The following is a 15,795-nucleotide window of genomic DNA, read 5'->3' as shown; positions in this document are numbered from 1 at the left end:
ACAATCGGCAATTAGGAAGACAACAAAGCTGACAGATAATTTCTACAGAGAAGAAGAGTAACTATGTGATAATGGAGAACTAATGACTGGAGAGTTTTGAGTATCTCAGAAATCTCAAAAAGCATTTTGCTCTCAGTCATCTGTGCTTCTAAGGGACTACAACAATTTACTTTTGATTATGAAGATTATGGTTGCTAGATATCCCAACTTTAATGCAAAACCTCTTAGAATTGAACTTCACACTTGAGATAATAGACAGCCCATTCATTTCAGCTAAACATCCACAGTGATGCTCCAATATTACTGTTTTGAATAAAACCAGCACTCCTTGAAGGATAATGCCTAACAAAGTAAATTCTGTGTACTAAACCTGTCCATGTAGCACAGTTCCATCTGCCTTACTTTATAAAAGGTGATATTAAAAGATGGCAAAATAATTTCCCTGGATAAGTCACCTAAAACTGCAATAAGAAAATAGCTTTGGAAAGAAAGTTTTATAGCAGTTTTACTTAAGTAGAAGCCCTCATTTTTCTAAGTTTTAATACTATTTTTAAATTAAAAGATGCATCATTCTCTTTTTTTTTTTTATTTGCCCCATGCTATATATTTACTAGCAACAAACAAAATTATGACGTTAAATATGCTGCTTTTCCAGCATTCAGCTTTTGAATCAAAGTGCATCTGGGTAGATATCATAGGAAAACCTGCTTCTGGTAAATGCAATTATTTTGAAGACAAGTTAAGCTTAGATATCTGAAACCTAAAATACCAAGAAAACAATTTTTTTCACTTCATATCCCTTTATACATATCAAAGCAGAGAAGTTCACTAGATAGATTTAGAAAAAAATCTTTAATAACTACATAAAATTTATAAATACAATGTACTTTTACACAAACAATTAAAAACTAAATGCCTGAATGAAACAAAAATGCACTCCCAAGTTTAGCAGCATCTTCTTTAGCAACATTACAAATTAAAAAGTTCCCTGAACAGAAGAAACTAAGAAAAGCAACAAAAAAGTTCCCAAAGGACGTGGACCTGAAGAACCTGTAAACCCTGGCCTGTGAGCATCATTAGCTCTATTGGCAAACTTTGTGGCAATCCATTAGGTGAGCCACTGCAGTGCAAGTAGCTATTGAAGAGTCAATCACTCCAGAGATGTTTTTGAGGTGCAGAAATATGTCCTTCATTTTACAGATTGCTCTGATCCTTTATTTTACAGATGCTCCGATGTGTTTCTGTTTTCATTTAGAATTTGAGATAGTATGATACTAAACACTGCTGAAGGTGATAACAAGGTTTATGAAAGCTAAATATCTGTGGGTCAGCAGTGAATCAAGTATAAGCCCTGTACAATATAAGAATATAAATATAGAAGTACTAGAGAATGTTAAGCATTCAAAAAATTGATGTGAAACAAGTGGCAAAATGTGACAAACTATGAAGGATACTGTTCCTTTGAGTTAAGTCAATATTGTATCAAACTGCCATATGGTATAAATATCCTACAACTCAAAATCCCAGAAAAAGCTTTAAATATTTCAGCTGTAAGAATGCTTCCCAAGGTTTCCTTCTCTATATGCCGACTGTATAGCAAAATACTGCAACTGTAAAGACACAGAATAGTGATAAAGGAATAGATTCTCAGCCATCCAACCATTAATTCTGAAATGTTGCATGAGTAGGAAGGTCAAAAGTTGACAGATTCACAGAATATTCCGAGATGGAAGGGACCCACCAGGACCAAGTGTAGCTCCCAGGCATATAGCCCAGACAGGGGCAGACCCACAGCCTTGGTGTTACCAGCAGCAGGCTCTCACCAACTGCTTTGCTCACATTGATATGGAGCACTGAAGCACAAGAAGTCATCTTTCCTAATCTTAATGAGGTTTGGACCTCTCAGATGATGGTCAAGCAGTGCATGTAAATAACCATATTAATGAAGTTTCCCCTTTTGAATGTAGAATCATAACAAGAGTGAAAAATCTTAATCAAATTCTCTCTTGACTGTTCTTAGTTTCATATCTATAAAGTAGAGTGAGATAATTGCCAAAAGATTACTGGAAGGATATGAATGATCCAGTTTAAAAAAACCTCCAGTCTCAGGTGAGTACATCAGTTCCATCAGAGCCATTTGATATTCAGAAAAAACAGACACTAAAGAACTTTCTCAAGTCTCGTATGGAATTCTTAACTTCTAATCTTTCTAGTGAAAGCCCAACTATCTTTGCATCAGTTTATAACAATTCCAGTCTCAACAGGATTTGCCTTTGATTAATTCAGTCTTGCAAAAAAGTCAGGAGTAACACAGATATGCAGTTTGGGGTTTTTAATTACTTTAACTGAATAATGCATTTTCTTTTAATTCCACATAAACCCAGACTCAATGCACCACAGAGCACACTAGGTGCTGAATTAATGAGAACTACATGGACATTGCAGTCCTTTTGGTCCGGGGTTTAGAAGATAAAATAATTCCTTTGAGCAGTGTTACAGAAATTAGAAATGCAAAATGAGCTAAAGATCAAAAAGAGTAACCAGAAATCATGGAACTCATGTTAAAAATGCCAAAATATAAACTGTCATGTTCTTGGTATAAGGACTTCTAGTTTTGGATTTAGGCAGAAATCAATTATATTATTTATAAAGTTGCTTGTAAATAACAAGAATTCAAAATTCAAGGGTAAGAAGATCCCACTCAGCAATAAACTCACATGGAAAATAGTTTAAAAAAACCACAGTCAAAAAATCAATGGATGAGGTCATCAGGGGAATAACTACAGGATAGTGTATAAAGACTAGACTGAATGCCTGCAAGGAACTACACATACTAACACATACCACCTGGGAGCCAAGAAATGAAGTTTATTTTGAACTGGTCTTTCAGCTGACATAAGATAAGAACTGGTCAAATTAAAAAAAAAAAAAAAAAAAAACCAATCTAATCTCTCATATTACCATTAAAGAAAATGTGCAAGTCAGTTACATGCTGTAGATCAAGAAAATTTGGAAATCACCTGACTGATGATAATGGGACCCTAAAAGAAGCAGTTTTAACTGCCTCTCATTCAAGTAAACACAAATGCCAGAAGACAGAATAAATAATTATGGGTTCCCTCAGCAGTTTGAGAGAATGGGTTGTCTCCTTTTACAGTATTATTCCACATTCTATCAAAGAGAAAATTCAACAGTCTTAATAGCCTTCATTTAAGCAGAAGAACTTTATTAGAGTCAGAAAGACTACTGAAACCATTAGAGAATCCAAGGGCAGCCATAAAGTAATTAGACTGATAATAAAAAGCAGGATAAAAGGAAAATAGTTGTTTTTTGAACATAACATCCAGTTATTGAGAACATATTTTAACTGGACAGAAAAGGGACATGGAGAGAAGAAAATTATGTAATATCTATTAAGAAATGCAAAATGTTTGGCTATTAAAGGAAATTGCAGCAATTTACTTTTCAGCATAAATCCTTTATACTTGCTATTACTATCCTTTTATTATCCTAGAGGGGAGTATGACTGAGTTAAATCTGAGCCAAGTTAAAATCCTTTATTATAAACAACTTCGAATTTAGCAGTCAATCTACAACAAAATAGCATTCTGTGTTTCTCCATCACTAAATTTCACAGACTGTGATCTTTAACATTTATGGATTGATGTCAAGAAAAAACATGACATAGAACACCAAGCAACGATGACAACAGATAATTTGGCTACACCAGGTAATGTAAAGTCTAGCTGCTTATGTGCCTTTGCATGAAACATACATAAAAACAGCTTGGCTTACAGCATAGTACCTTAGTACCTGAAAAAACATATGCTGAAGAACATTAATGTACCTGTAGAAGTTCTAAATATTATGACCATGAAAGAATACTGAGTATTCAGTGAAGGGAGAGTTGGTTATATGACATGGAAATCTTACTAGGAATTCAAATTCAGGTCACGTCAATGAAAATACTAATAATGTTTACTGTTCTTAAAAATAAAAAAAAAAAAATTAAAAATCCAGTTCAAAAAAGTAATATATTTTTTCAGTTTAAAAACAGAACATAAAAAGAATAAAACATTTATGAAATTTATTAACCAACCACAGACTTACTGTATTGCAAAGACATTTTAATCATAGCATAGCATGACTAGAAACATGGTGGACATTTCAGTAATGATGGATAAAAAGTAGAAGTTTCCCATGCATATTTTATTTCAGAACTTAGAAAAAGCCAGTCATGTAATGGCTGCATACTTGCCTTCCTAATGTGACTAAGGAAAATGCAAATAAACACATCTGTTAAGCCAGACATTTCTAAGTCATCATGTCTGGGTAAATTGTATCCAATAGTTTTTACAACTGTGGGCTACTTAGAGTTGGTTCTAGGCAAATCTGGTACATGTAGTTTATATAAGTTCCAGAAAAAGTTCATGTTATTTCCATAAGCTTAAAAGAAACAACCATGAGCCTATTAATTAACTTCAGACAAAACAAAGAATTCTACTACAAAGTAATTGAGTAGTCAAGGTAAGTAATTATATGTAAGTATACATTTAGAAAAGCCTCATATGCCATTTGCTTTTCCATTCCATGACATGTTTGAGTGACAGAACTATAAATACTGATGTAATTTATTCAGCATTGCCACGGTACTCATTAAATGGACTAAACTCCCAGGGAGTCTTAAAATGTATCTAGCATGTCTTCTCTGGAAGTCTTGTCAGGAATGTGTTCTTGACCTAAGTTATTTAATATTTCTATTATTATTCTGCCTTATAATGTTAAGCAATGATATATGAGGATGAAATTCTTGGTAATGAAGAGAGTAAGTTAGTGACAAGCAGGGCTTGGAATCATGTGAAGTAGGATGGCAACGAACAATCAGCATTAATTTATAGGTAACATTTGTGTGAATTTAACTATAAATTTAGGATTGGATTATTTTTTTTCTTCCATTGAAGGTACATTCTTACTCACTCAGGTTATAGATGATAGAGGTCAAGTTAGTCCATCCAGCCTGGCAAATACAGTAGAAACCACTTTTTAAAGCTATATTACTGTTATCTGCTATGATATTAGCTTTCAACAGCTTCTCAAAATTCAGAAACTAGGACTACTTTTGGGCTAAACCAGCCACTCATTCACACATGAAAAAAAAAACCAAGATGCCCCCCTGCCTACCACCCCTCCCCATTAAAGCAGAATTGAAATCATAATGTTATTAGGGTCATTTTTCTGTGCAATGTTAAGTACCACCCACAGACAGAGACAGACTGGGAACAGTTGATTTAAATTACCCTGTTTGCTTGGAGTTCACAGAGATAGGGAAGCAAGAGCACAGTTTCTATGCATGTCAGATGACACACACTAATGACACTTGGAACTAGTGCTGTTCCTGTGTTTCTGCTCTGCTCCAGGGTCTTTTGGCTACTTGTTTGACTTCTCATCAGTGGAGGAGAAAGAAGAAGAGTATGGTCACAAATGAATTCAACAATATCCATAGAAATCTGTCATGGATTAGGCAAATATTTACTTGTCACAAGGTTACCTTCTGGTCTTAACATTGCAGCAACTCAAATGCCTGTTGGGAAGCAAGCATTACTTTAACTGGGGCCCTATCAAAATATACATGCTCTGCGAAACCTGAACTGATTAGGATGCCTAGAAAAAAGAAAAAAAGTCTCCAATACAATGTCAATGTAATACAGTCCATTCAATGACAGATTACTGACAAATCACCAAGCACATTGAGCATTCAAAACTCTTTTCATTAAATTCATTGATACCTGTTTGAAGGCATTTGAAGTGTAGAAAGAAATGTTACCATATATAAATACAGTACACATGCATACATACATAAAATAAAGTTCTTCTAGGAAATTTTAGAGACTCTGGGTTCCATTATACATAAAATAATGCATAATTTAAGTAAAATGAACAAAAAAATACATCAAAGCTGTATAAAAGATGCTAGTTTTGTAAGAAATATTGTAGAATTTTGATGTGCATTCAAAGATTCCACCAATAGATGGCAGAAATGCACAACACTTGATAAAGTTATTGCAAATGACTGCAAATTTAAGGTGCTGAGCAAGGGAGCTTTGTGACCTGTAGATGCACCAAAATCCAGTAAATTAATGCAAAGTCAAAGTGGTATCCCTATAACCAAGTTATCAGAGGGCTTCTTTGTGTCAGTGTAACTAGATTCCACTAAACTGTCTAAGTTTTCCAAAAGGAATAAAGTGTTCTGCAGATTCAAATATGCTTTAGGCTGAGCTGTTCTGTAGAGATTATGGCAAGAAAGTCTACAGGGCATTAAAACAAATGTTGTTTTCATGTACAGATTTTTAACTAAAGCTTCATCTTGAGGAACACCTGCTGGATGGGCAGAAGGCTTCACACCATCACCTTAATTACCTTAATAAGACACATCCAATTTTTCTCCCAAGTAATTTATCTCTAAACAAATTTCATTCTCTGATTCAACAAGAAAGCTGAATTTCCACCAGAGGAAATACTCTTCTCTGACCAGGCATTGATACTGAAAGCACAAGTCTCATCCAAAATTAATTGAAATGCTTGGAACAGGACCTGGACAGAATTTGAGCAAACACTGGAAAAAAAGATCCCCTTCCCAAACTGCACTAATCACCAACTGAAGAGATTTGTTCTCTACACTTTGCATGTGTCTGCATTTGCAGCTGGTGTCTCTCTTCTTTACTCCACTATATATCTCAAATTATTTTCTGAAAAAAAAAAAGTACTGTATCAGCAGGAACTTAGACTAAAAGGCATGTCAGGGAATAAGGATGAAGAAAAATATCTTCCTGATAATAGAACTTATAGGAATCACATAGTTTCTATCCCTTGATGTTCTGTACAGTAGAACAGATGAAAAATATGGACAGAAAAAGGAAGTAGGATTGTTCAAAAGACCTTTTTTATCTTTTATTTCTGTGATTCAATAATAAGACTATCAAATTCATCTATTATGTTGTATTAATAACTTTGTATTAATATCACAATCTAAGGCTGATTGTTCCTCATTCACATATTCTTACAAATGTGAAGCTAAGATCATATTTCTTATGTTAAATCCCCCTCTAACAATACAATCCTGCCAAGGCAATTTAGTTCAATACAGTCAGATCATAAAATCAATATTTCTTTTTTCATAAGCATACAAGTACATGATTAAAGGCATTTCAGTTATTTGAATTGGCTTTGCTATCACAGAAGACAGAATAATAGTTTTAAGTGTGTAAAGTGTTATTGAGTCTTTACTAAATAAAACTGGAAGACATTCACTTGTTGTAGGACTCCAAATTTTCAGACTGCAACCTGTCCAAAGGAAAAAATTTTGAATCTGAAACTTAGCTAGGATACTTAAATTATGACAACTTTGTGGTTAAAAAAAACCAACCAAACAAACAACAAAATTTACCATGCCATTATTTCTCCCATTATAAATTATTTTCTGCCCAACGACCCTTTTAGCCTACCTTCACTTAGACTATAAACAAAATACACAAACTTGGGCGATGCATGGAAATAATTTGGTTAAAATTCACCGTCAAAATCACCTGTAAATCATTCTTCCCTTGGGAAGATTCTCTCCACTCTGTAGAATCTGGCACGTGGAGAACTGTCCTACCATTACCAGAAAGTTTCTTGAATGGAGTTGTGGAAGCAATACATAGGATTTGATAAAGCACAGCTGTAGCTTATGAGCAAGTATCTACACAAATGCTACTGTTTGCAAAACAGTGTTGGAAAAATGTCATGGGATCCAGATGAAAATGAGCATCCAAAACCACACTGATGTTCATATCTGTACAGTTTTTAAGTCAGAACATAAGAAATTTTTATATAGCATGATAAAGCACTATATATACATCAAAGAATTATACAGATCCATTAAAAATTTCTTTCCTATCTGTACTTCCCCCTATTTTTCAATAATATGTAGCTCTTTCCATATGCCAAATGCCTTCTTTTCACATGCTTCCTTTTCTTATTCTGCCCTGTGCATGCAAAAATGGTACCACAGAAACCCTTTCTGAAGGATTTACCAAATCTAAAAATCTGATATTTTGCAGGTTTGAAGTGCTATTTTCTTTCAGCTTTACTTTAGACATTGATCATAATGACATTCCTAGAAAATTTTTGAAAAAGCATAATCTGATCTGTCTTTCAATGTGAAATGTCTGCAAACTGGAATCTAGGTAGAAGACTAGATTTGAAACATCCTTTATGAATACTGATTGAAAAATTAATTCATATACAGCATTTCAAGATGCAAAGAATATATGTAAAGAACAGCTGAATATAAGAGTATCAGGGAGAGAAGGCTTCACATACCAAGAGCTACATAATAGGTGAATGATGGCATTTCTGAGCTAGCATAAGAACAGAAAAAATCCACTGGCTTTCCACTACTATACATGAACAGATGATACATCCTGAGCAAGTCCTCTGCTATGCTTCACATCTTTCTGTAAGCACTTACTGCTCCAAAGGCAAAGTTTATTTAGGATAGTTTGGTTTCTTTAAAATACTGCTCAAACTGTGGGTCTATACTGATACTAGTCAGTTAGCTAAACCAGGACAGCTCTTGTTGAATTGGGCATTCAGAAAGCTGCACTGGGAGCTTTGATTCTGCCAAGTACTTCCATGAACTCATTACAGCTGACTGACATGAATCAATAATGAAATAAACTGGAAAGACCCTGATGCACAATGCATTCCAGATGGTGCATTTTATTTTGGCTCCTAAATGAACTCGAAATCTAAAGCCTACAAAGGAAACCTGCTAACTCATTAAGAAATTCTTAAAATGTGCCAATGTGGAATGATTTTCACATTGCCTAACCTAAAGCCCTCTCTATTTACTTGCCTCACTAAAAGGCTAAACCTCCCTGCAAATCCTACATACACATGGGGACAACTTGTGCAAAACCCACAACTTAAATGTTCTGTATCCCCCTCAGCAGAAGGATATCTTTCTCAATTACAATATTAATATAAGAGAAAAAGGCAAAGTAGGCATCTAACCAGAAATTAAATAATATGGTCTAAACACACTCCCTTACCCACTACTCACACACTCAGTCCTACCACAGTATTACCTACACCTATGATTTGAGCTCTACAGGCAGTAAATTGGGCCATCCCTTTCAAAGGTGTAAAAATATATTCATACAGGCTTCATTAATATGCTTTGATATATTCACTTAAAAATTCTTTGATCACATCTTTTAAAAATACCTTGCTGGTCTAAATTAAAGCTGTTAGGAATCAAAACAATTCACATTTTTGAATCAGTGAATGATTTCACTAAGGATGACTTATTTAAAATGAAAACCCCTCTGGAAGCAGGTGCAAAGCTAAAACATTGTAAATATGTTACTCCTAAGATAACTACATTAAAAAACACACCAGTTTTTTGCCTCAGCAGGTGATATATGTCTCAGGGGATTCCACGAGGAAACAGGCAAAGTCGAGCTATAAACAGGAAATCAAGATAAAATGATGTTGGTGTAATTAAGAGATATGGAAATCCTTTCAACCCTATGAGTGCTCAACTCTTCCTGAAAACTGCCATAAAACTTATGAAATCCATGCAGCAGAAACTGCTAAATGTGCAAACGCTCTCATTATCCCTGTCAGTACTGTTGGTTGGGTTGCTGTGTCACCATGAGTCAGTCAATTACACAGTCACTTTCATGAAGGGTATTCATTCCAAATAATTATCTCTGCCTCATTTCCCAGAGTTTGTGGTCTAGCTACTTTCTCATTTCATATTCCTTTCCAATGGATTCTGTGATTCTATTTATTCTCTCAGATAGCCTTCATCTCCAAGGATTTCCATCTCAAAGTTTTTGGGAAACTCTGATAGATCCCATGCAGGAGTGAAAATCCATCCCTTTAATTCACATAATGCAAGGAATCTGAGATGAAGTTATAGCTACTGAAATTTGCAATTTTCTTTCAAGGATAAGCATGTTTTTTACTTACATACCTTTTTCAAAATTTTATTTCCTATATAATGTGGAACTATGTGACATTTTCTCTTTCAAAAAGCCTTACATAGTTTTCCATATATGACAGAAGTGATACGTGATAAAGAGAGCAATCATATGAGGATGTGTAGTGATCTTTTCTGGTTGTTTTACTGCTTTCTTCCCTGGCATACTAATAACCACTGATATGACCTTTATTGTGGTTATAAATTTACTGATCTCTTTCCATAAAAAAAAAAAATCATCAATCATTTTTGTATCTTTGCACTTCTATATTAAGATGAAAATGTTAAAAGACTATAAAAGACCCTCTGGCTTATTTTATTTTCCATATGAAACATTTAAGATAACTATTCTCTTCAGTTTTCAGGTACAATGAGTGCCTGGATTTCTGTAGGAATGCATTGCCAAACTGTGAGGTCTCATATGTTGTCTAAAGACATGCCAGTCACAAAGTATGCCATTTTTAGGATGTTTTCTTTGAATAAAAAAAACCACAACATTTAATATTAATTTTTCCTAGTATAAGTGCATGTAACATTTGTACAAGAAACTCCATTTGGCACATTATGGATGTTTTTTAATTGAGTGTCCTCTCTATTTTGTTTTGCATTCCCTTTTACAGTGGCATATCTTTTCTAATGCATTCCTAGCAGTCCAGCAAAAATACTAAGTGTCTAAATGCATCTCCCAAATCAGTCACTCCAGTGGATTCAAAATTTAGCCATCCCAGCTTAAAAAATGCAAGGAGAATATATTCATTTCATTGTTGACAATGATCCATGGCAATCTAGTTCAGGGAATGAATGATCTAGATCACCTGTTCAGGTTGCAAGCTGAGACAAATTAAATTCATGGTTTGATAAAGGCAGGCTACTGTTACACAGTACTTCCAAAAGGGAGTTCTCCACCACTTAGAGCAGGAGACTACACTAATGACTTGAAAACAAAACAGATTTACTAAGTGCTTTTTCTGACAAAATCCACCTTTCTGCTTAAAATTCACTTTAAAAACTACTTTGGAAACATTCTTCTATTTACACAATGACATAAGATGAAGAAATTCTCCACCCAAATGTGCAAAGTGGAAGAAATTTTACAACAAGCATTTTAAAGGTTAAACTACTGTACTTACCAAGCCAACTTCTGTTTAAATATACTGACACAAACACTGGAGGGACCGTGAAGAAATCTACCACTGAGTTAACTTCTAGCCAAAACCATAGCTTGTCATTGGCTGCTATAAACTGCAAAGAAAAAAGAAAAAAAAAAAAAAGAGGCAAAGAGATGAAATAATCAGATTATTTTCATGCTGATTGCAGGTATCTGTTCTAAAATATTAAACTCAAAAATAAGTGTAGTAACTGATGTTTTAGGTCAGTCCAGACAAAACATGTCTCACTGGAAAGAAGACTGTATTGCAAATTTCTTGATAATAACACTGAAATTAAAATGAAAGGTCTAACTAGAGAGATAGATCATCTACATTATCAGTTGTAATATCTGCCCTAAAATGCTTGTTCCACATTTACTGACAATGTATCAGTAATATAGAAAAGTGTAGGCAATTATAAAGCATTTGGAAGTACATCACCTTTGTTCCAGCACACCAAATATGCTGGTAGTAGTCTAATCATGTATTTGCTGTTCACAAGTTTCTCAATACAGAGCGGTTTAGAGTCCCATTATTACAGGTCCCGAGGAGATCAGTGGGTGACTACTACAAGGCATAGTTCAGGACTGCAGCAGCACTTCAGGCTTTTGAATGAAACCACTTGGTCATTTCTCTCTCTTGAATATGAAATCAGCCCAGGGAAACTGGCAAGCTTAGATGCCAATGGCATCATAGTTAGAACTTGCCTATGTGCTTAAATAAGGTGAAATTACCATTCGCACTTTTGAATAATTAAAAAGTAATTAAAACATTTGCTTTATACAAACATTACATGTAAATATACAAATAAAGGGAAAAAAACGAGTGTATCATGAAGATATTTAACGGAGGGGTTCTATTTAAGTCTTAAAACTTTGACTTACACATTTCAAAACAATGCTCATATTTTTTGCATTAAAGAAGATACTAATTGTCTTTCTTTCAAAGAAAATACAATCTCTATTTCAAACACCATATACAGCAGCTGCCTTCCCTCCCTGCCTCTTGCTACCAAAGAGACACTACTTACACGCAAGCCGAAGTAGAGTAGGAAGAACACATTGAAAGCCATGTCGATCTGTAATGTGAAATCTTTGTAGAAATTCTGGCAGGATTCTATTGGGCTATTTAAAAGACAAAGAAATCAGAATAAACTGTCAGTATGTGAGTTTCTACTCTGCTGAGAATTGTTTGCATTTCATTAAAGACCTTGATCCAGAAATCATGTTTCTGTTTTCCAGTCGTTTACAAGATACAAGCAAGCATTTCAAAGGAACTATTTCATTCATTCAGTTAGTCATTCATACAGTATTTATATTCACCTCTTCAGGTAAGATTTGAGAATTAACATGCAGATACCTTTAGGAGAGGACAAGCAGGAGAATACCTCAGGATTGCTTAACCCCACATTAACCCTTAAAGAACTGACTTCTTTCTAAAGGAGACACAGCTATGATACTTTAGGAAGAAACCTAACAAGTACACAGGTACAGTGAAACATTACAAGCTTTTAATTCATAAAACCTTTTTAAAAAAATAGTTGCTTATGAATACATTACCCATTAGCAACCTGGAGTACTTAGTCTTGTAGAATCCCTTGATTATAAAAAGTTGATTGGATTTTTTTTTTCTTTTTCTCACTTCTTTTTTTGTATGGCCATTTAATGTACTTTATGTACAGTACTATGAACTGAGTAGAAAAGCAGCATAGCCCACTGGTAAAATTAAATAAGAAAATAAATTGAAGAATTTGAAGCAGTACTCTAAGGGTTAATTTCTGCATGCAGGTTAATTAAAATACCCTTGTGTGTATCAGGCAGCCATTGCAAATTTTAGCTTCTTATTTTATGCTCTATTTGACAGTGGGACAGATCCAAAGCTTGCTCTATACAAACTGGTACTTTATAAATATACTTTTATCTAAGGAAGGTGGTAACTTCCATAAGTATCATCAGTGATTTATTTGTAAGGTTTCTAAAACAGGTTGGTAAAGCCACAGTCCAATGTTTTAGTCAGAGACCAAAGTGAAAATCAAGTCCCAATATATGTTGATGTATATACTATATATATATATATAAAAAATGTCCCACCATATATACATATATATACACACATATATTGCAAATGATCATGTGTTCATCACAACTGTAATAGAGGGAAACTAGAACGTAGATCATTTGAACATCTGGAGCCCTAGAAAACTCCTTTTAGAAAAGCAAAAATTTGTTGGCTTTCTAGATCAAATAAATCACTGAACATGAATGTAATACCAGTTAGTATAGCAGTAGTTCTGCAAATATAATGCTAGACTGCTCAACAAGCAAGATTCTATGCTTATGAATGTCAGGTACCTAACTTAAGGCATAAAGGAAATTACCTGGACTACCAGGTCATTACACATGCAGCCAAATTTTCCATTCCTTGTATACATTTCAGGTCAAACAAGTTAATTACAGCATGCTTTCTCCTGTCTCTAGATGCATGAATGTATACAGCAAAATTCTCCTTGATGTACAATAGCTTCATATTTTAAGAAGCTTCAGTGCTACAGGAAATTTTTTTAAAACTGTTTTTCAAAGGCTATTTGAAAAGGCATTGAAGTTATTAGACACTTTTGTTATAGTTCAAATAAAATTGATTTACAAGAGCAGGGAGAAGGGAATAGAAGCCATATGTTAACATACAGGAGAGCAGACAATACCTCATATTTACAAACACAGTTTTAGCTACAAAAACAGTGGATGTAATTTGAGAACCCAACTGGATAATTTTCTGTACGGCACTAATGAGAACAAAGGATTTTGTCAAAATAAGGCAGGCCACACACTGAGTCACAGTGCACCCTACCAACAGGAAATACAGAGGAACAGAATCAACAGCCCTGCACCAACCCTTAACTCCAGTTGAGGTTCCTGCAAAAGCTGGAGAAATTCACTGAAGCTAATGGAATTGCAGAGGCTTATAACCAGGATAGAGAGCAATTCTTAGTTAAGGTCAGCTAAGGTTGCAGCTAACAGCTCTACTTTTGTGTCACTACAAGATCTGACAAATTACCTAACGCATAATAAATATCTTTTTTTTTTTTTGTAAAACACTTAGCACAATGGATGACAATTCTGATTTGTGACTTTTGTTCACCTAATACCAAAACCACTGTTTCTCCTAGTCATATCCTTTAAACTTCCTTCATTTCAAAGCACTTCCCTCTCTTTCAATGTTTAAGTTGCCCATTTCAAATAAAAACACAGCATCCTTTTTTTTTATTTCAAATGGTGATTTTGTCAGAAGGGCATGACACTGAAGAAATCACCAATTTTTTCACAGATGGATTATAAAAGATTTTAAACATTCTAAATTAAACTTTCTGTTTGGATTTTTTATTTTTCTTCTCACCAGTAGCTGACATCTGAGCTGGCAGAAAAATAGGGCCACTAATGTTTATCATTGCACAATTCAGCCTGCTGCAGAAAGAAGCCAATTTGAAACTTGTCTTTACACCGAGTTTCCCAAAACCAGAAATGCTGTAAGTACTTCTTGGTAGTGGACTAGGGTCTCCAGAACTAGTAATAATACTAACAAAACTCCCTGGTTTATATTATAATCATATGGCGTATCCTATGGGATTTCACCCCATTAGGGCAGCAAAAGTTTCACTTCTGAAAAAGACAACAGACTACTAGAATTGTTTTTACTCCCCTTCCCTGCATGGTTCCATACATTTATACCACAAAAACAGAGGAGAAACTATGAGAAAATCAATGAAATAGCATACTAGCAATGAGAGGAAAGATTTCATATAACTAGATAAAAATTACAGTAATGATGGAACACTAAATTCAATGGGCACCTCCCCCTAAAAAAGTGGCAGGATCAATACTCCAACAGCTGGCATGCACATCTGGTAAATGAGCCAGCTAGGGAAGGAACCCCACCAGAGCTGTTTTTCTGAAGAGAGAAGGACTGGTGGTTGATGTGACAACAGGAGGTTGTCTTGGGCACAGCAATCACAAAACAGATTTTGATTTTTGAAGAAATAATGAGGGGGGCCAGCATCATAAACAGGCCAAAGCCTGCCCCTAATGAGAGGGGGTTGAGAAAGACCCTTGGGATGCAGTCCTGAAGGGCAAAGGAGTCCAGGAAGGCTGGACATGATTCAAGATGGAAATTTTAAACACACTGAAGCAAGCCAACCCTATGTGTCAAAAGATGAGCAGGGAAGACCGTCAGCCTGGCTGAATAGAGAACTTTGGCTCGAATTCAGGAATAAAAGTGCATAATCTTTGGAAGAAGGGCCAGGCAACTCAGGAGGGCTTCAAAGAAGTTGTGAGGTTATGTAGGAGAAAACTAGAAGGGCCAAAGCCCAACTAGAACCAAATCTGGTTACTGGCATAAAATACAATAAAAAACATTTCTAGAAATGTATTAGAAACAGAAGGAGAGCTAAGTAGAATCTCCATCTTTTTACTGGATGTGGGGGAAACATAATGACAAAGAATGAGAAGTCTGGGGTACTTAGTTCCTGCTTTGCAGTCTTTAATAGTAAGAGCAGTTGTTTTTCAGGTACCCAGTGCCCTGAGCTGGAAGACACATGGGGAGCAGAATGAAGTCCCCACAATCCAA

General features: G+C 34.9%; 1 protein-coding gene across 16 annotated transcripts in view; it reads right to left on the bottom strand.

Annotated features, from left to right (window-relative positions):
* KCNMA1 (potassium calcium-activated channel subfamily M alpha 1) overlaps positions 1-15,795 on the bottom strand; it is a 420,823-nt gene that overhangs the window by 162,743 nt on the left and 242,285 nt on the right. For all 16 annotated transcript variants that reach the window (XM_059851299.1, XM_059851302.1, XM_059851301.1 and 13 more), the window contains 2 exons: positions 12,206-12,299; positions 11,158-11,269 (listed from right to left, as the gene is read on the bottom strand). In XM_059851299.1, the coding sequence (XP_059707282.1) occupies positions 11,158-11,269; positions 12,206-12,299 (206 nt within the window). The remainder of the gene's footprint in view (positions 1-11,157; positions 11,270-12,205; positions 12,300-15,795) is intronic.

The sequence above is a fragment of the Haemorhous mexicanus genome, chromosome 7 (assembly GCF_027477595.1).
Source record: "Haemorhous mexicanus isolate bHaeMex1 chromosome 7, bHaeMex1.pri, whole genome shotgun sequence".
Classification (NCBI taxonomy): domain Eukaryota; kingdom Metazoa; phylum Chordata; class Aves; order Passeriformes; family Fringillidae; genus Haemorhous; species Haemorhous mexicanus.
The sequence above is the reverse complement of the archived record's forward strand: the minus strand, read 5'-3'. Positions and strand labels throughout refer to the sequence as shown.